The 20,287-nt window shown below is 40.7% G+C and overlaps 2 protein-coding genes across 3 annotated transcripts; one reads left to right on the top strand and one right to left on the bottom strand.

The window, feature by feature from the left end:
• The first annotated feature begins 6,065 nt into the window (after positions 1–6,065).
• On the top strand, positions 6,066–16,075 carry LOC113029217 (regulator of G-protein signaling 20-like). Of its 2 annotated transcripts, XM_026179971.2 has the most exons (5): positions 6,066–6,098; positions 6,188–6,348; positions 11,399–11,482; positions 11,567–11,801; positions 13,905–16,075. In XM_026179971.2, the coding sequence occupies exons 1-5, from the start codon at positions 6,081–6,083 to the stop codon at positions 14,097–14,099; spliced, it is 693 nt and encodes a 230-aa protein (XP_026035756.1). In that variant the 5' UTR covers positions 6,066–6,080; the 3' UTR covers positions 14,100–16,075. The 2 variants fall into 2 exon arrangements, with proteins under 2 accessions (XP_026035756.1, XP_080162205.1); XM_080306079.1 differs by lacking the exons at positions 6,066–6,098; positions 6,188–6,348 and adding an exon at positions 9,044–9,144.
• Positions 15,742–19,868, bottom strand: LOC113029216 (lysophospholipase 1). The gene is made up of 9 exons (XM_026179970.2): positions 19,503–19,868; positions 19,353–19,384; positions 19,183–19,248; positions 18,957–19,004; positions 18,797–18,867; positions 18,637–18,710; positions 16,809–16,910; positions 16,275–16,451; positions 15,742–16,186 (listed from the first exon to the last, which is right to left on the bottom strand). Exons 1-9 carry the CDS (start codon positions 19,569–19,571, stop codon positions 16,127–16,129), a joined length of 699 nt encoding a protein of 232 aa, XP_026035755.1. The 5' UTR covers positions 19,572–19,868; the 3' UTR covers positions 15,742–16,126.
• Positions 19,869–20,287: the final 419 nt, after the last annotated feature.

Genomic DNA, 20,287 nt, shown 5'->3' on the forward strand with positions numbered 1-20,287 from the left:
GCGGTTGTTAGAGGTTGCTGGCAGTTCCTGTAAAAATTGATTGCTTGAGCCCCTATTACACAAACCTAGAGACCTCAAGATGTTTAAACATGACGGTTTCAACTGTAAAAAGGTGCAACTTCTACTTCAAAGTCTGATGTTCTCCATTTGCAGTTTGCACTCTTTCAAGTTTCACTACAGTTTGTTGGATAGTTAACAAATGTCAGTCAGTATCTTCCACGCAATCTGTGGGTGACTCTGGCAATGTGGTGGAAACCAAAGATAGCAAGACAGCCACAAAAGATCTCGTTAGTCCTTGGTTACTTATAGTTTAATAATACAATATTAACAATCGATCCGTTCTTTTTCTTCTACTTATCCATGTCAGGGTGACAGGGATGCTAGAGCACGTCCCAGCTGTCATAGAGTGAGTGGTGGAGTAACCAATAGCAACCTGTCCTAGAACTCATGCAGATGCAGAAATTCACACCTATGGCCAATTTAAAATCACCAGCTAACTTAACATGTGCATCTTTGGACTGTGGAAGGAAGCTGGAACACCCGAAGGAAGCCCACATGGGGCCTGAAGAACATGCAAATTACACACAAAGGCCCCTGCTGGCTGGTGGATTGAAACCCAGGAACCTCCTTGCTGTGAGGAAACGGCGCTAACCAGCCTTTCCCTATGCTGCCGAAAAGATTAAATACACGTTTATTATAGATTAAGGCGGGACATTCCTGATCCCAGGGGGAACATTAATGTGCGATAAAGTTAATCAAATTTGCTCAACCTTTAGCAGCTGCAACATTAAAGTTATATATGAGAAAATCCACAAGTAATTCCCATCCAGTAATATATGAGCAAGGCTTTCATGTGCTACTAAGTACTCTGCTTCTGCATGTCTACTTTCACTTAGAGTCCCAGGATTAAGCCACATCCGTCAGCTGTGTGGATGTGATTCACCCGAGGACACATTCAGGTATATTCTTCAAAAAAACATACTGTGCAGCAGTGCCCTGCAGGGGCCTTCGGGATATTTCTGGCTCCCACTCACTCAGATATGCAACAGCCCAACATGGCCAGTCAAGCTGCAGAGCTGATAATAAAAAAAAAGGAAGTGAAGTCATTATAGTGGAAACTTCTGCAACTCTGAGATAAACTCTGGCGAGGAGTTCGCAGTGTGTAACTCTATTTTAAATCACTGAGGAAAAAATGAGAGAAAAACAATTACTTTCAACTCATTTGAAGATTTTTTACTCACTGCCAAAGCAGGAGTAATGACTTTTAATGAAGATGGTGAAATGAGAGACATAATAACGGGAGCGAGTGTAGCTGCACATTTCGTGCGTTCCACTCTGCTGGAAACTGCCTCGACAGACAGCTGGGTGGGTGATTTACTGAATGTCTTTTGGAAGGCTGGATCATTTTGTACAGGGCTGCAAGCTTTGAGACTGATACCATACTGAATTGAAAATGATACCCATATCGGAGAGCCCTATTGGCTGTCAGGTTACAGGCGCTTGCATCCATGTGATAAGATTAAAAGATTCACACATGTGCTTATAACTGCATGTTCCAGCAGTAGATCACAGTAACAGTTATCTCACCGGAGAGCAGGCGGCATTAAAGAGGCAATTCCTCTTAAAGATTACTAGAGCGACGAGATGTTTGATTTATTGCGAACCTTAGGGCGAGAGACTCTGTGTGTATTGAATATGTTTTATAGCTGAGTCACACATACAAAGTGGAAAGGCATGGGCATTCCCCCTCTGCTGCCAGCCAAGCAGCTAGCATATTTCCACAGCTGCATATGCCAGTTCAGCTGAAGTGCATAATCTCATTTCACAAAATGTGCTGCACAGTGAAAAAATAAGCATATTCAGTGTGATTAGTTTTCCTCCCCTTTGCATGTACCAGGGCATAAACATGGTTGACTCTCATTTACAGTCAGGTATTTTAACATGGCAGTCTATGGAAATTGACTGCCAGCTTCAAGTGGCCATTCAGGGACAGCATTTTTTTTGCACTTGTGGTTTGGCTTCATTTTTGCAGCCTTGCGACGTCACTGCAGGATAGGACTCTACTGCAGGAAAACATTCTCTTTTGGTTAGATTACGCAACACTTCAGAATAATACAGCATGAAAAGCTGCTGTCTCCGGAATAGATTTTATCTTTTAAATTGGTGTCCACAAGTTCAAAGACTACAACTGCAGACAACAAAACTGTGTTTTCTATATTACCTTTTGCAGTCTGTTTTGTGTTCTTTTTTGTGACCCAGGGTGTTTTGCACTCTGCAAATAACACAAAATTTTATTTAAGGCTTACTTTGAAATTATTTTTGAACTCTGCCTTTAAACTTTGAATTACAGTGTTGAAAGAGCCACTAAGATCCTTCACAGGTATAAACACAGCATTTTATAGGAGTTGGAGCTGATTTTAACTGTATGCAGTTTGGTCATTTCACCCAATGGTTCACAACTTGAGGGCAATATTCATACAAATGGTCACCATGAGATGATAAATGTGGCAGGAAATGCTATTTCTGAAGTTTGTATTTACCTGTGAAGCTTTAGCTCCAAAATAGTTAATTGCATGTTTGCTCTACATGCAATAGATCCCTGGTTCAAAAGCAAAAGAAGACACAACCCCAACCTGAAATGGTCATGAGCCAGCGTACAACTAGAGTTGGTCCAGACCCTGGATAAATGTGACAGTTGTGTTAAGAAAGACTAGAATGAATGTCTCTATTTGCTAAAACTACTGATAAATAACATACATTTACAGTCCTGATTTCTTCCTGCATATTTTCTATGTACACATAAAACCGTACCAAGACGTCAGACATGGTGGTGGTGGTGTGGTGGTCTGGGGCTGCTTCAGGACATGGGTGATTTGTTGTAATTAATGGAACCATGAATTTTGCTCTCTAATAGAAGCTCTACCTGAAGGCAAAAGTCCAGCCATCATTGTGTGTCACGGTCCCTGGGTCTCATGCCCTTGGTTTTGCGTTTTCTGTTAGTTCATTATTCCTTTTGAGTTTTGAGAAATAATTTATGTTCATGTTCTGTGTTATTTTATACTTCTTTATTAATGGTGTTATTTTGTATTTTCTTGTGTTAGTTATAGATGACTTCAGATGTATTAGTTCCCTTTAGTGTTCCTGTTCTGTTCTTTCAGTCTTGTGTTTGGTTAGTTTTCTACAGCTGTGCGCCTGTTTTCTCTTCCTTCATTACCTTCTGTGTATTTTGTCTGAGTCTCCATGTGTCCTTTGTCAAGTCATCCCTCTAAGCTGGGGGTTTCCTAGTCCCATATTTATATGTTTAATGATTTCTGGAAACCTTGGATTCCCAGGCTTGCTTTGTTTATTACTAACACAGCATAACATGACAGTTTGGCCCCAAAGCTCAAGCACACTTGGGTTATGCAGAAAAGTAATGATCCAATATACACCACCAAGTCCACCTCTGAAAGGCTCGAAAAGTAAAAAGGAAGGTTTTAGAGTGTAATTAAGTCAAAGTCCAGACTTAAACCAGATTGAGATGCTTTGGCGTGACCTAGAACAGGTCGTTCATGCTCAAAAACCCTCCAATGTGGCTGAATTCAAACAATTCTGCAAAGAAGACTGGGACAAAATTCCTCCACAGTGAAGTGAAAGACTCGCTGCCAGCTACCAAAAAGGCTTAATTGCAGTATTTGCTGCTGAGCGTTGCACAATCAGTTATTAGATTTGGGGGACAATTACTTTTTCACACGGCGCCATGTAGGTTTTGGATAACTAAAAAAATCCTTAATACATGAAATCATCCTTTAAAAGCTGCATTTTGGATTTACTCTGGTTATTTTTGTCTAATTTTCTAATTTGTTTGATAACGTGAAATATTTAAATGTGAGAAATATGCAAAAAAAGTCAAATACTTTTTACAGGGCTGTAAAAAATGATTTGAGATGTTCTATATTCTTTAGCAATTTATAATCCAGTCACACTATTAAGCATTAGTGAGGTGATGTCATTTAGAAATACACCTATGTTTACCCATCTGTTACTGTGACACCATGTACACCTATCACTGCAGTACATGGTGTTACCACCCGACTCAAAAGCTGCAACAAAAGTATGGAGACTGACACCAGAGTTTCAAAAAAAATAGGTTTGATTTTAAATTATTTTAAATTACGTAGATTTACATGGATTGACGCACAATAAAAAGTAGCATTCATCTAAAAAGCTCCAGCGCATTTTCTTAACTGCAGCATTATATGTGACTCTGTTTTAGTTTTATGCACAAAAGCCTATTGCATATTCTGAAAAGACAAATAACTGAGTGGTTAAATGAACTGTGTAGAATAAATGGTTAATAAAAGCCAGAGATTTTTAGAGATAAAAACTGATCTAAAATCCTGGCTTCAGCCCAGCATGAGGACAGATGGGTTTATGCAGCCTGCTCTCTACATAAAGCAGAATCTTGTCATGGCTGAAGAAGTGCAGTGATTGCTTTTTATCATTTAGATTCAGTTTAGTTAACAGTCACTTAATCGAATTTTACTTCTCCTGATTTGCCCTCCATTGGGCTCAGCATCCCCTGGGGGTCTGCTGCTAGGCCCCGGCGTTTTTAAATAGAGCGCCGCTGCCCTCTGGTGGATTCAAGTGGTGCTGACCACACTGGGAGCACACTAGGTGCAGATGTTGATTTGGATCTTCCAGATGTTTGATTAAATTAGTCAGGGTTGTGACGTCTACAGCGTCTTAATATCTGCCACCACTGACTCCAGAATCCAAAAATGCACCCAGTAAAATAAATGCATTACCAACCAGATTATGAGTGATACAGGCAACGATTTAAGAATATATTACGTTTCTTCATAATTCAATTCAACAGAAATTGACCCAATCGCAGAAACTTTATTGATTATATACCAGCAGCATTTCATTGCCTCCAAAAACAAAACCCCCCATGAATAATAATTTACAAGAATCTCTGTTTATTATCTGTGCCACGCAATAGACTTCCTGCCCCATCTGTCAAGAAGAAGCCATTGCTGTAACAGACAGCGCACATTGTGTTCTGGCAGTTAATGCATGGACGCAGAAAAATCTTTTCACACTTGCAGGAAACGCATGCGCATAGAGGAAACCAACTGGTTTGTGTCAAGCCGAGGCAGACGGACGTGATCGAGCCAAAAATCACCTGTATTCTGGCATTCATGGTGACACAGTGAGTACACATTTATATTTTTATAACAGAGAGGGCGTCTTAAAAACGACTGAAAGCACGACTGGTTGTGCAGTTTTTCTTCTTCTTCTTCTTTTCTTTTTTGGAAAATAAGGCGGGTAGTTACAGGGTCCAGTGAGGCTGAAGCATTCTTATCTGGATGTTCCTCCAGCAACCAGGAATATTAGAATTAATTTCTAGACAATTTGTGCACACTGTCATCCGTGCTAAAATAAAATCATCGATCATTAAACGAACCTAGATATTAGCAGATCTGCTGCTTCTTTTTGCCTCTAAAGGGAGAGAGAATAATGTGAGTGGACGCGAAATTATCAGTATTTCTGATCATAATGATTGCATTATGTTCCTATAAATGGCTGCTTGCTGTAGGGAGACTGTTTTCCTTGTATCGTGTATCCTCCCGAGGATGCGATTGCTGCGGTCCAGGAGTAACGCCTTGTCGCTATCATTACTGCTCATCCCTCACAGACGGAGAGGGGAGATGAGGGAGAGAGGAGGGGGGGGACAGGGGGGCGGGGGTTGTTGCTCATCACATTGGGTTTTGTTACATTCAGCATAATCCAGCAAACCCTTGATTAAAAAAATCCACTGGCTTCTCGAGCTGTTTGCATTCATATATTTATATATTTCATGTCGATCGCTGTTGCATTGTGCAAAAGTTGATCGTGAAGTGTTCGCGCATTCCGCAAGACACGTTTATTCACCTCAGGTAGTTTCAATTTAGCAAGCACGGATTTCAGCACGAGATTTCCGTATCATTTAGGCTTGAGTCGCTTTTTTTCCTCCTCTCAATCCTCCTTAGAACTGCGCGCCGGCTGTCAGATCTCTAATCTCTTGCGATTTCTTGGACTGTGATGTTTTGCGTGTGATGCTTCCGCTTAATGCGGTAATGATCTTCCAGTGAAACCTCTCCTACCACCATCACCACCACCCTGCTTTCCGCGCAGCTCTCTCACTGTAGTCTTCTGCTTTCAGCCCATGGGCTCAGAGCGGGAGGAGATGCGTAAGACACAGGTGCAGGTTCATCAAGAAGCAGCTGCCAGTGTCCTCCAAGCGCGCACCAGAATGGGAAACACCCCCACCAACGCCTCAAATGCCTGCTGCTTCTGCTGGTGCTGCTGCTGTAGCTGTTCCTGGTAAGGAGAAACACTCCACTGAATCCCACACATCCACACACAGATTTATACACTGATGACTTAAGTCCTCTCATTAATTACATTTCCTTAAATTTCACGGGTTCATGAGTTTTGCATGAGTTGCTAGCTGTTGTTGTGTGGCCGAGATGAATCCTGAACTCACTCAAATTTGGTCCAGCAGGACTGATTGGTGTCAGCTGTAGCTAATTTCACAGCTAATAAGACTGTGGGACTTAAGCAAGCAGCGGGCATATGGCATGCGTGTGTACAAGGAGCAAGATGTCAAATGGTGTGGCTACGTACAATTCGGGAGGGAGGGTGTCGTTTGCAGCTGGTTGGGGGCTGCATGCAGTGAAAGAAGATAGTGAAGGGGAGGGTAGTTGCCTTCTTCAGCTAGTGTAGGGCTGGGCATAGGAATGCAAGGTGCTGTTGTTGCTCCTGAGTGAGCTGCTGCTTTGAGTGCCATTGTCTTCACGCATTATTCTATGTCTCTGCCACAGCCCCACTCAAGTGGATCTTGTTTTTGAGCAATTTTAGTATCTCTGTTTTGCTTTCATGTCTCCCACTGATCACCAATTGTTATTTTTACTTCCAAAACACGTGTTTAAGGCACCAAAGTGGCCTTAAACTAAATCACTTTAGTTGCCACAGAAAGGAGTGCGCCACGCTCGAAAAACGCTGAACAACCCTGCCCAGTGAACTGCACTAAAGCGTAGCCAGAATGTACAGTGTTGTATTTTATCTACACCTAAGTAAAACTAAAGAAGAAAAAATACAATTAGAAAACTAAAACAGAATGCAAGCACAACTACACAACTATAGCAATGCATAATAGATAGCAATAAGACTAAAAGGACAGTTCTTTTAAAAGCAATGAAATATGCACAGGAAATGAAACCGGTCTTAAAAAGAAATAAAAATATGCAGCAGTTTCCTTGAATTTCCTGTTCAAGTTAAAAACAAGAATATGACAAACAAAATAAAGCACTCATGCTCTATAATAAGATGGCGAGTATGACAAAATGTGTTACATATAGCCTGTCAAGAGGCATGAGAGAAGGGAGAGGTTCAGCTGATAAGCACCTGATGGGGAAAAAAACACCCAAACCTTAAAGTGTTCTGGTTTTGTGACTTCACAATGCCAATGTTTACGGTTTTTGGCAATGCTATCACATAGATTTCACAGACTATAATAGCATTTTTGTCATTTATGATCGATTAAACAGAAAAATCTACCGATGTAACACTGAGTTTATTGATTGCTGAGTAAGTGGCCCATGAAAACAACCAGTCATTACAATTATCCAGTGTTTTCACAACTCATTTCCCAACAGAGCTGCAGGATTCTCGAAATGCGATTCAGGATCCCTAGAGCTCTGCAACCAATAAGATTGTTGTATTACTAAAATGGGTATATCTACAGATAGGGACAGTACTGTGCAAAGTCTTGAGCCAGCCCTCATGGCTGTATAGCTTCCTCGGAAAATGGGAATTGGGTGCATGTGTTACTGAAATATGTGCAAACATACATGGAAACACAGTATATAAGACAAAAACTGAGTTTGTACAATTTTGATGAGCTTGACAGTTATTATTTGGTATGAACACCTTTATTCTTCAACACAGCCTGAACTATTTAGACAAGCTTCCTTGTAATTTCTTTAAGTAGTCTTCAGAATAGTTCTCCAGGCTTCTTGAAGGCCATTCAAACCCCACCCTGCTTCAGTAATGTTATGGTCCAGGCTACTGGGAGGCCAATCCATGACTCACAGACAACCACTTTGTGTTTTTTGTTTTGTCCAGGTATGCTTTTACTGCATTAGGAGTGTGTTTGTGATCATTTTAATACTGAAAAATCAAGCCATTGCCATTCAAATGTGATTCAGATGGTGGATCAAATCTGATGGTAATGTTTGGTGTTCATATTTCCATCAGCCTCGATGCCAACACCTGATGTTCTAAAAGAGGACTTTTTGTGCAGTAGCATGAGCTTAATGTTTTTAACTCTGAAGCTATGGAAACTCCCATATGATTTTGAGCCATCACATCACATGTCTGGAGTATTTTGCTTGAAAAGTTTTAGAATGGAAATAGTGCTGAGCATAAGAGTACAAATGGTAGTGAAGGTGTATATTCAGTTTGTTATTAGGACTATTTTGTCCTCTGTAAGTGGTCCCTGCTCCCAAAAAAGCTTCCACAAACAGCAAATCATGAAGAAAGTGGTCATTACAAGTTCCCAGAGCAAAAGTTTACACCGCCAACTGTCTTGGTTTGTCCAAACAATGATTTTTAATTTGCAGAGACATAAACCAGAAAACGTTAAATCAAATAAAAATCTAATAGTTTCCGTCTGGAATAAAATGAGACGTATGTTGTAGTAACAGCTCAACAACAGATGCACCTCACTTTTGACTCCAACCTCTCATTCATTTACCAGCACCATCCACACAGCAACCCAGAAAAACATAAACTCAGTGGCCCCGTGACCGGCGCCGGCTCTCGTCGGATGGAGGCCTCAGGGGGGGTTAAACCTGTTTTGGAATTATCAGCTATTTGCTTTTGCTTCCTCTGAGGACAGCCGACCTGTTGTATGCAGAACGTGGTCGCGATAATTCACTCCGCTGGGGATGAGTAATACGTTTTTTATTCTACATCTGTATGACTTTAATTTAATTGTTGCACAGCTTCAAACACCACATTCCCAGGTGGGATGGCTCACAATGGACTCTCACCTGAACCAATTAGCCGACAGCCAGCTGCTACTTCAGGCAGAGAGAAGGTTTTAATTCCACACAGGTGAGACTCACAGGATGAGCTGGACAGTTGACACACTATACTTTTTACAGAAACGTTCCCAGTGGATCAGCCTGAACGTGCTGTAAATGTTCTCTCATTTCAAATGAAGAAGAAACTATAGAATGCATAGTGCTCCTGCTACACTACACTGTAGGAAATCAGTGTTTGCAATAGACTTTTTGACTGAGGATTGCATGAAATTTAAAGTATTTCTGGGTTTTGATATTATCTCAGTCTAGTGTCTACATATAGGGTATGTAGACACCAGCCCATTTTTAATGTGTACCATTTGGGATTGGCTTCTTAGTTTTATTTAAGGGAAGTCATGAGGCTAGACTGTATAATATTAAACCAATGGTTCCTGAGGTTTTTGATTGTTTGCTGCTGGAGAAATTTTAAAGTCCATATAATGCATTTGGGGTATGTCACTTTCCCTATGAATGTAAAGAGTTAGCAGAGTTATAATGTAATATCGAAAGGAGTTATACAAAGAAAAACACTGCTCTTGAGCGCACACCATAAAAACGTGGCCATCACAACCATCACATTGCTTTTGGCCTGTGCATTTTGAGGCCTTAAGGTTAGTGTATTGGTCACCACCATGGTGGCTTTTTGGGAGCCAGAAGTAACTGTATCTGGACAAGAGGGTGGAGTGTTAAGTGATCAGCTAGTTCTAGCAAGCCTGGTTACAAGGCTCTAGCTATATGTGAAAAAGAAGATTTTCACAGGACTACATAGAGTCCTGTTGCTCCTGTGCTTGTGATCGTTGTCCTGTTGGATGAACCAAACGTGGGCCAAGCTTTAGCTGCTCAACAGATGGCCTCACATTTGACTCTAGAATACTTTTGGTATGCAGGGGAGATTGCGGTCAAACCAATGACTGCATAGTGCATAGAGTTGTGTGAAAAGTTTGGATCTACTAATAAGCGGTTTGAATGTCACAGATCCATTGCATACATTGTTTAACTGTCTTCATGATGTGAGAACCTGGCTATCTCAAAACTCTTTAACCTTGAATGACAGTAAAACTGAAGTTATTGTCTTTGACAGCCATATTCCATTGAACCAACTAACTGTTACCCTTTGACCCACTTCCTAGCTACCTCTCCCACGTTGTAAGACTCCCTATTGCCATTCGCTCTTCTGAGACTGTTCAGTCTTTTAAATCTCATTTAAAGACCCATCTTTTTACTCTGGCTTTGATGTAAGATAGTTTGATTATCATTTGGTTGGTTTCTATGTTTGTCTCGTCTTGCGTTGTATTTGTCTTATTTTTATTTCCTAATTTGTGAAGCATTTTGATCAAAACTGTTGTTTTTAAATGTGCTATATAAATACATTTTGATTTGATTTGAAGCCCAAAGTAAAAGGAAAAAAATACTACAGTTTAACTCAGCAAAGCTGAAGCACAAACATCTTGGATGGCTACACCTCACAGACATGACATTAGTGACATTAGTCATCATGACATTAGTCAGATAATCTATTTTCCACAAAAGTACAACCGCGGTGCAGTGCATTGACTTTTGGACAGCTGTGAATCTGCACAGCTAGGCTGCTAATGCCAGTATCCTGAACAATGAGTTTTACATATTAAAAAATACCATATTATAAACGTGCTCTAAATTTGGGCATTTTAACACGGAAGTCTGTGGGTGTTGACTCTATTATGGAGCCAGCCTCAAGTGGCCACTAGAGGAAATGCAGTTTTCGGCTCCAGAGGTTGCTACTTGCATCATCATGTAACATATTTACACAATGTCTGCTTTGAGGCTAGCTGGTACACCTGCAAACAAATTATGAGCAGTCGGCCCTTATTTCTAAATTGTTTAGCCACAAGCAAAATGTTAAAAATGTTCTCTTATTGGCTGTAAGGACAAATACAGTCGTGATGCACGTCACAGCGACTGAGGAACAAATGCATTACTTTTAATCCTGATGGTAATGTCAGCACACTGCATGGCTAATGTAGCTACGGATCCCATTAGTTCTGATCGTAGGCCCAGTGTGACACAAACTCAAACAACAGCAGGTGTTTTCATGTCTCCTTAAGGGCCTCCACATGTATTTTGCCATGCATTGAATTATAACATGTATTTATTCTGTCTGATAACAAATGGTCACATTAGAAGATTTTCCAATTTTGAATGTCTAGCTCAAGCTGCAGGGTGAAAAACTGAAAACCGGGTGACAAACTGCTTTAAAAACATTCATGATCAAAACGTCAAAGCTCTCCGTGTTATTTGTCTTTCAGTTTGACTGTTAGAAACGAAGACGAAACAATACAAAGGTCCACGTTTGAGAGCAGGACGGACAAAACCACTAATTGCGAAGAAAGGTGAGTTCAGCGATACAGAATCTGTGACATTGCTGTGGAAATTCGGTGACATGCCAACGCATCCATTATTCTTTTATTTTCCAGCCCAAAGCCTACTCTGGAAGACACTCGCTCCTGGGCGATGTCATTTGAAAGGGTGATGAAAAGTGCAGCCGGGCGAAGCTGCTTCAGGCAGTTCCTGAGAACAGAGTTCAGCGAGGAGAACATGATGTTCTGGCTCGCCTGCGAGGAGCTCAAAAAGGAGACGAACAAGACTGTGGTGGAGGAGAAAGTCCGCCAGATCTATGAGGACTTCATCTCCATCCTTTCCCCTAAAGAGGTGAGTAAATAATACTTAGAATGATCATATCTAAGTTTATCAACAGAACATCATAAATGTGTTCTCTAGCCTTGATCTTCTCAGATATGTTATGATAAGTTATCATTTTTAAAATATCAAAACATTTTTCATAATCTGCAGATTAGCTTATTGTAAATAAATTTTGGATGAAAGAATAATCAGCTCAGTTTCTTTGTCCCAAGTAGCAACCATATTATCACATATGTTTACTACAGTTCAAATGCTGACAAACAACACATTCTCACTCCTGAGGTGTAATATTGCAGATTGCTTTTGCCGCATTGCAGGCAGCTTTTATGTTCCTTTTTTTTAGCTCTAAGATCGACTTCACCAAAAGTCTCACAGTGGCTGTTTTAGGGTGTAGAGTGTATATAGAGTCAGGGTGTCAAAGTATAACAGCACTGACAACAAGTGGAGTATTATAAATATCATGTTAATGACAGGCTGCAAGAACAGTATTGTTAATAACCCACCAACAGCAAGTGTAGCTACCAGTAACATAAACCAGCCAACAGTCATAAAAAAGGAAAAAAGACTAGCTAGAGACCACTAAACAACATATAAAAGGCATGTGAACTGACAGGTTGAAGTCGCCTTACTAATTTATGGATTATGTCAAAAGAAGGCATGTAAGTAGATATTTTTGAGTCAAAAGTGGTTAAAGCAGTAATTTTACATTTTCAAGCTGGTAGCAGGAAGCCTCGTTGATATATACTCACTGGCTACTCCATTAGTTACATGTTGCTAGTACCAGGCTGGACCCCTTATGCCTTCAGAACTGCCTTCATTCATCATAGCACAGACTCAACAAGGTGCTGGAATCATTCCTCTGAGATTTTTTACATAATGACACAACAGCATCAAACAGTTGCTGTATTGTATTGAGATCTGGTCACCTTGGAATCTATTGCCATGTTCAAAAGACCAGTTTCTAATTTGAACACTGTGGTCATGAAGAGATGGGCGTGGTCAGCATCAATACCCAGGTAGGCTGTGGTGTTTACACGACACTCAGTTGGTATTAAGAGACTGAAAGTGTGCCATGAAAATATCCCACACATTATTAAACCAGAAGCCTGAACTGCTGATAGAAGGCAACAGAAATCTAAATCTTCTTTTGTCCAGTCTTGGTGAGCCTGTGTGAACTGTAGTATCAGTTTCCTGTTCTTAACGGACATCAGATCACTCGGAGTGGTCTTCAGCTGGTGTAGGCCATCTGCTTCAAGATTCAGCATGTTGTTTATTCACTCTTCTGTATATCTTTCTTATAACAAGCAGTTATTTGAGCTTCTGTCGCCTTCTTGCCAGCTTAAAGCAGGCTGACCGTTCTCTGAGCTCTGGCATCAACAAGGCTTTTTCACCCAGAGAACTGAGGCTCACAGGATATTTCCTCTTTTTCTCTTTTCCACTCTGCTTAAACTCTAGAGATGGTTGCGTGGAGAAATCTCAGTAGATTGGGGCGATCGTGGCTCAAGAGTTGGGAGTTCGCCTTGTAATCGGAAGGTTGCCGGTTCGAGCCCCGGCTCGGACAGTCTCGGTCGTTGTGTCCTTGGGCAAGACACTTCACCCGTTGCCTACTGGTGGTGGTCAGAGGGCCCGGTGGCGCCAGTGTTCGGCAGCCTCGCCTCTGTCAGTGTGCCCCAGGGTGGCTGTGGCTACAATGTAGCTTGCCATCACCAGTGTGTGAATGGGTGGATGACTGGATATGTAAAGCGCTTTGGGGTCCTTAGGGACTAGTAAAGCGCTATATAAATACAGGCCATTTACCATTTTTAGATCTGCAGTTAAAATATTTAGACCAGTCCAACTGGAACATTCACTTAAATCACATTGTGTTCTGATGCTCAGTTTGAACTTCAGCAGGTCATCTCGACCACGTCGACATGCCTAAATGTATTGAGTTGGTGCTGTGTGATTGGCTAATAAGGCATTTGCAGTAACGAGCAGTTAAACAAGCATCTGAAAGTGTCACGCAGAGTATAAAATCCTCGTGTGGAAGTTGTTTTGTCCTTTTATATGTGCATTTTTTTAAATCCATCATCCGTGCTATTGAACATTCTTCTGTCTCCTCGTCCTCTCCAGGTCAGTCTGGATTCACGCGTCCGAGAAGTGATAAACCGCAATATGCTTGAGCCGACCTCGCACACGTTCGACGATGCTCAGCAGCAGATCTACACGCTGATGCAGAGAGACTCGTACCCCCGCTTTATAAACTCATCTGCGTACGCAGATCTGCTGAAGAGCCTGGAGGAGTCTCAGTCTCCCTCTGAGCCATAGACTCTCCACTGCCACACAATGCTTTCTAGCGCATGCGTCCCACCCGAAGGAGTTTCGTGTTCATGTTGGAGTCCTGCTATTTAAAGAAAGACAGACGTGAAAATGAACACTACTTATCCAGCTGTAACTGCTGTTTATTTACCCACGATTAGCTTACCAAAACCTTTGGAGCAAACAAGAACAAATGCTCGGTTCAGCATCAGTTACTTGTCTAAAACATATCTATATTTTTATATACTCCCTAACGCTTGACATTGCACTTTTCTACCTTGTTTAATGAGGGAACGCATGTATCTGTGAGCACTGCATTTGTATTTAGGTATATTGTGAGCCTTAATGCATATCCAGTTCTTGTAGAAAGTAGTAGTTTTTATTTAACGGTAAAATTAAGAAGAAGGAAAGTGCCTTGGAATAAGATCTTCTACACTAGCACCTTTGGTCTAAAACGAATGGTGCGACAATGACTTCACACGTTGGTGCTTTTAGCTCTTCTCAAAGATCAAAGTTTTTACAACTTGATGAGCTGATACCCAGAAATAGATCTTGTCTTTGTGTTTCAATACTGTGATACTAGTCTATATTTAATTTAAGCAAAACAGGGAAAAACAAACTGAATACATGACCATGACCACTGATATATTTGTGTATTTAAAAATTTGTGTGAAATAACTATATGAATTCTCACATAAATAAAGCACAATCATACGTTGCGTTTCCTGTCATGTGTCATGAACATTCACAGTAGAGTCTATGCTTTCACCTCATTATGTATCGCACATGTAGTACTGTAGTTTTTGCAGTGTGTTAAGAACAGTTTTCAGAAACGACTTACACTTTAGGACAGCCAACAACATATTGGCTGTCCTACTTAATCAGGTAAGAAGGCTGATGAAATCCCAGGTGCTAATATTGTATCTACAATTATGTAAACCCAAATGCAGGAGGAGAGGAATGAAAGAAAGCAGAAGAGAAACTACATGTGTTTAAATGCGAGGGGGCAGGTGGAAAAGTGAAGGGGGGTGATTTTAAATGCCTGGGATCAACCATCCAAAGCAATAAACAGTGCACGAGAGAAGTGAAAGAGAGTAAAGTCTGGGTGGAACGGGTGGAGACCAGAGTCAGGGGTAATTTGTAAAAGATGGCTAGAGATAAGAGTCAAAGGGAAGGTTTATAATATGCTAGTGCTATGATGGTTTGGAGATTGTGGCTCTGATAAAAAGACGAGAGGCCGAGCTAAAGATTTTCACTGGGAGTGGCCAGAGTGGACAGGAGTAGAAATGAGTATATCAGAGGGAGTTTGGAGACAAAGTCTAGGAGGCAATGCTGAGATGGTTCGGTCATGTGCAGAGGAAGGATAGTGGATATGCTTGACCAAGAATGCTGAATATGCTAGACAGGAGGAAAAGACCTCAGAGAAGATTCATGGATGAGGGGAAAGAGGACATGCAGGGGGTTGGTGTGACAGAGGACGCTGGGATAGGGGGAGATGGAGGCAGATGATTCAATGTGGTGACCACTAAAGGGAGGAAAAAAGAAATCTGAGAAGCTGGCAGCAATAAATATTTGACCTTTTAGCTTGGCGATGTGCCTTAATTAATAATTCATCACCAGACCAGAGCTACATTAATGAAAAAGAAAAACATTTAACAACAGGCCATTTATTGTGAGAGAGTAGGTATTAAACCATGAAATGTAGCCCTAGTTGTTATAATACATACAATTCCTGCAAGAAATGGCTCGTCTCAATGAAAAGTAGCTTCACAATCAAGCAACTACTGTTAGTTACTCTACTGTAACACTGAGGGTTGTGTGTGGCTCCAGGTCAGTATGCAGCATCAGTACAGTCATGCCTCTTGCAGGCTGACAGCCCCGTTCTTATCTATGAGTAGCAGCAGGTTTCTTTTTTTTTTTCCTTTCTTTTATTTTTTAATTAAGTAAGTCAGTGGTCCTCGAGTCCGTGTAGTCTCACGGGAGTCAAGCTCAAAGGACTCTGTTGATGTTGATCAGGTGAGCGGACACACTCGTGTTCATTCGTCGCTGATAGGAGGAAGCTGCTTTTCTATGAATCGCTTGACATCCACCATTTCCTGTAAATACACAAAAAGATGCAAAAAGCATTTCAGACGGAACTCCACGGTCAAATGTGCCTTTTTTTTTTCTTATTCCCACCCTCACCTCTGGACACGCGCTGTGAGGTAGACCACGGTATGACTTGAAGGTAATGTTGGCAGGATTGATGAGACCTTTCATCTTCTCTGCTGTCTGGATGCCGAATGCGTAGGGAACCAGGGGATCGGCATCCCCGTGGCACTGCAGGACATGCATGTCCTTGTTAGCACTGTTGGCAGCCGCCTGAGAATAGAACAGATTAGGATTATTTTTATTATCTGATTATGAGTGAATGTGAGCTGGCTGTGGGATATCCTGGTAGTGTAATCCAATTGAAGGAGTAGTTTGCTAAAAAAATAAATAAATAAATTAAAAATTTGAAGCATTACATGTATATATACAGTGCTTACTAAATGTATTAGACATCAACCCAAAGTAAAATAAAACCCCACTCATATATGTGCTTATTATTAACCGGTCCAAAAGAAAATACTTGCATTCACAACTTTATGAAGTGTCAATTATCAAAAATTTTAAGAACTACAAATTTCAGGTGGATCTGTCTAAAAGCGTAGGTTGCACCCTCAGAAATGTTTCTACCTGAGGGAAGGATTTGTGGAGAGGAAGCCAGCAGCTGAGAGCGACCACACCGGCAAGTTTCTGTTGAGTCGTCAGAGCCGTGTAAAGAGACAACGCTCCACCCTGGGGGGAAAAAAAAACCACACACAAAAAAAAACATCATTCTCACAAAGATACTAAGCCTAACACCAACAGATTACAACTACACATCAACACAACCTCAGCTTGAGGACAGCACTTGATTAATCCACACTTGATTGATTTAAACAGTCCAGTTTTTATAGCAAAACCTAAGTGTGTGTCAGTTTTCATTGGATAAACGACTGAACAGACTTTTAAATCTATGGGATAATTCACAGGTGGGAGCTAACGGCCACATACCCAACTAAATAAAGAATAAACAACTCCCAGTGCAAGTATGACAGCTCCAAGAAAACACAAGTAACTCATCTAAGTCAGAACGTTTGTGACACTACAGGCCTTTCTCACTGTTAGAGGATACAAATACAAAGAATGCGGTTGTAGAGGAAACATGACAAATACACTTCTTCATTAATACACATTTGTCAGTCAAATAAAGGGAATTCACATTTACATACAAGGCTCATTTAGCAGTGTCAAAACATGAGTATGTTTGCATGATTAAAGGCTCTAGTCCTCTTTTGTTCTTTTAAAATAATTTATTTGGAAATAAATTATTTGTATTTTAAGTGCCTAAAGTACATGAAAACAGTGCCTAGTTGTTTTTTCTGCTTTTCTTGCCTAAATTTAAGATGTGCCTGGACACAAAATACATCCATAATTTAAATCAAGTTAATCTTTTCAGTTATCGTGCTGTTTGATATCAAATGAAAGAAACAGATTAGCAAAAAAATAGTCCTGCGCATAAGCATAAGAACAAATTGTTCAATTTTTAGTTCGTTTTTGTATAGATTACACAAACAGTTATTAAGCTTTAGATACGGTACATGTGTTTAACCTATTTTCAGTCTATGTTAGATGGCTGCTGTTGTATTAACTGCTTACAGCATAATAATACACTATATAATAACTGCCTCCTACTATGGCTCCATGGCTTAGTTATGTACACATTCAACTAAAAGGAGACACAAATCCCTTTGGGGTTGCATCAGGAAGGGCATCCGGTGTAAAATATCAGCCAAATCAAACATAAGGAGTGACCCAATGTGGCGACCTTGTGCATGAGGGAGCAACCAAAAGTAGCTTTAATATTTCCTTGATAAGTGCTTACTATTAACGGACCCAAAGACGTGGTTCGTATGATTATACTCACCTTCCTCACTGCACATTTGCAGTTGAAAGAAAACATCACCTAGCATCAAGCGTTTTTTCAAGATTAAAGTTGTACGCAGCGACTGGTGCTGTTACTCCAGGTCGAAGGAGTACATATTTTATTAGAACTGAGTGTAGCTTTTTGTCTGCCTGGATAAATATGACTGAAAAGGAAGTGCTGTTCATATTCTTTTAGTGTTTCTCATGGCTGTGAATTTCTTTCCAACTTAACTTTAAAAATCTGTAAATATCTTGTACTTGAAACAAAAAAAATTAAATGCACAACTTTTCCACGTTTTTTCTCATCAATTTGACACATTTCTCTGGTAAATCTGCTGTTTTCTTCCTATGAAATCACCAGTTTTTCTCTCAATTTTCTCTTATGTAAGTAAACTTAAAAGAAAAATAATTTTCCGCAAGATGTTACCAGCCCTCACCCAGTGATTTTTTTTTTTACTTTCAGTGGCAGTAATGCGCCATCATAACACTGCCTGTAAATCACACAAAAAAAAAACAAGGTTATATAACATATCATTCCTGCACATCCCACACTTACCTGCGAAAATCCGCCCAGGATAATCCTGTGTGAAGGTATCCCATTCTTCACTTCTTGGTCTATCAAAGCTTTAACTGAAATGAAATTAAGGAAACCCCTTATGTTTGAATATGACTAAAGAAAAGGCCTGAAAAGGATCAAAATCCTTCTTTCAACATACTGTTCTCTGACGCTCTCTTAATTCCAGCCTCGTCTTCATTTGCATTCGGGCTCAGCCCATAGATATCAAACCTGTAGAAAGGGAGCAGATACATGTGAGGCTCATCCGACATGCAACAGCCACACTCAATTGAAAAATGCTCCTTAACTGCGAGGCTTACCAAGAAGGCATGTTCATCCTCATGTTCAAAGTAACAGGCATGATGGGACTGTAATCAGTGGAAAAGAGTAACATTATGGCTTGCCCTAACTGCCCTACATGTGTCAACAGGTTTATACATTTTCACAGCCTTTAATACAGCATTCAAGTCTACTTAAAGCGCTTACGGACTTTCTGAAACTTTCCCAAAACCTGCTTTTCCTGTTATAACTGCTCTAAATACTTACGCATGTGGACAAATGTATTTCACATGTGGTATCCTGATGCCTGCGAAAGCTTCTGCCCAGCCATGTCTGTCATTTTGGACACAGTTATAGTTAAGGTGAAAGCAAAAGTGTCTTGGGTCCTAATGAACACCAATATTACACACAAGACGTAAACAAATCTCTCTACATACCCAGTGTCGCCAAGGCCATGCAGAAATATAACCTGTCAAAACAAACAACACCTATTCGCACATGCTGGTACAAACTAGGCTCTTTATTGTCTAATAACAGCTGCTTTTTTCACTAACATGTGAATGACCTGTGTCGCCTTGTTAACTCACCGCTGCAGTGGCTTTACGGGCAGCAGGCACAATGGCAGGTAAGGGCGCTGACATGTTATTGCCGCACATGCAGCGCTGAGGCAGCTGTTATGTCGGGAGAAGTTAGCTGTTCTTAGCTAATAACGGTGCCCTCCCCTTTGTTGTCAATCCGTGTCGAGATTTGTCCAACTCTGCCGTTCAAATATAAAACAGCTGAAGGACAAAATACCGACCGACCATGGAGGTCAAAGTATCGCTGCCCCCTGCCCCTGCTGGCAGTCGTCAATTTCTTCTTAGAAGTTGAAATGTGATGTTAAAAACAACCACACCGACGGTTAGGGTTCTACTCGCTAAAGACAGGCACGCTTCGTAGTCCCGCCCCCTCCGCGTTTTGATTGGATGTCGTTAGCGGCCCGATAACAAATGCACATCAGCCATTGGGTGAGCGAAATGTCGATGAGCGACTCTTTGAGGGCTGTTAAATCCTCCACAGCCCACTTCTGTATTTGAAAATTACAGATAATGTGACTGCACAGCTGAAGAAATACAATTCAAAATTTTATAAATAATGCTAATAAAAAAAGAAGAACCTTTACATATTTAAACATAAGCTACTTCCAAGAACAATGATGATCTGCAGAGCTGTGGTAACTAGATTGGATTGTTCCAGAAAACATCCAAAAGAGCCAATACAGATCTGGAAAAAAAATGTTTTTGAGCGATGAAACCGAGGTGAATTTGTACCAGGATGATCACAACACAAAGTGTACCACATTATCTGCCAAGAATGGTGGGGGCAGTGTTAT

The sequence above is a fragment of the Astatotilapia calliptera genome, chromosome 9, assembly GCF_964374335.1.
Source record: "Astatotilapia calliptera chromosome 9, fAstCal68.1, whole genome shotgun sequence".
Lineage (NCBI taxonomy): Eukaryota > Metazoa > Chordata > Actinopteri > Cichliformes > Cichlidae > Astatotilapia > Astatotilapia calliptera.

Excerpts from the sequence above, each read along its gene's own strand:
- LOC113029217 (XM_026179971.2), top strand. Across the intron at positions 6,349-11,398 it reads TGCTGCTGTAGCTGTTCCTG|TTTGACTGTTAGAAACGAAG; the intron begins GTAAGGAGAAAC and ends TTTGTCTTTCAG. Across the intron at positions 11,483-11,566 it reads ACCACTAATTGCGAAGAAAG|CCCAAAGCCTACTCTGGAAG; the intron begins GTGAGTTCAGCG and ends TTTATTTTCCAG.
- LOC113029216 (XM_026179970.2), bottom strand. The coding sequence starts at position 19,571 with ATGTGCGGCAATAACATGTCAGCGCCCTTACCTGCCATTGTGCCTGCT. Across the intron at positions 19,249-19,352 it reads CATGGCCTTGGCGACACTGG|ACATGGCTGGGCAGAAGCTT; the intron begins GTATGTAGAGAG and ends CCAAAATGACAG. Across the intron at positions 18,868-18,956 it reads AGGATGAACATGCCTTCTTG|GTTTGATATCTATGGGCTGA; the intron begins GTAAGCCTCGCA and ends CCCTTTCTACAG.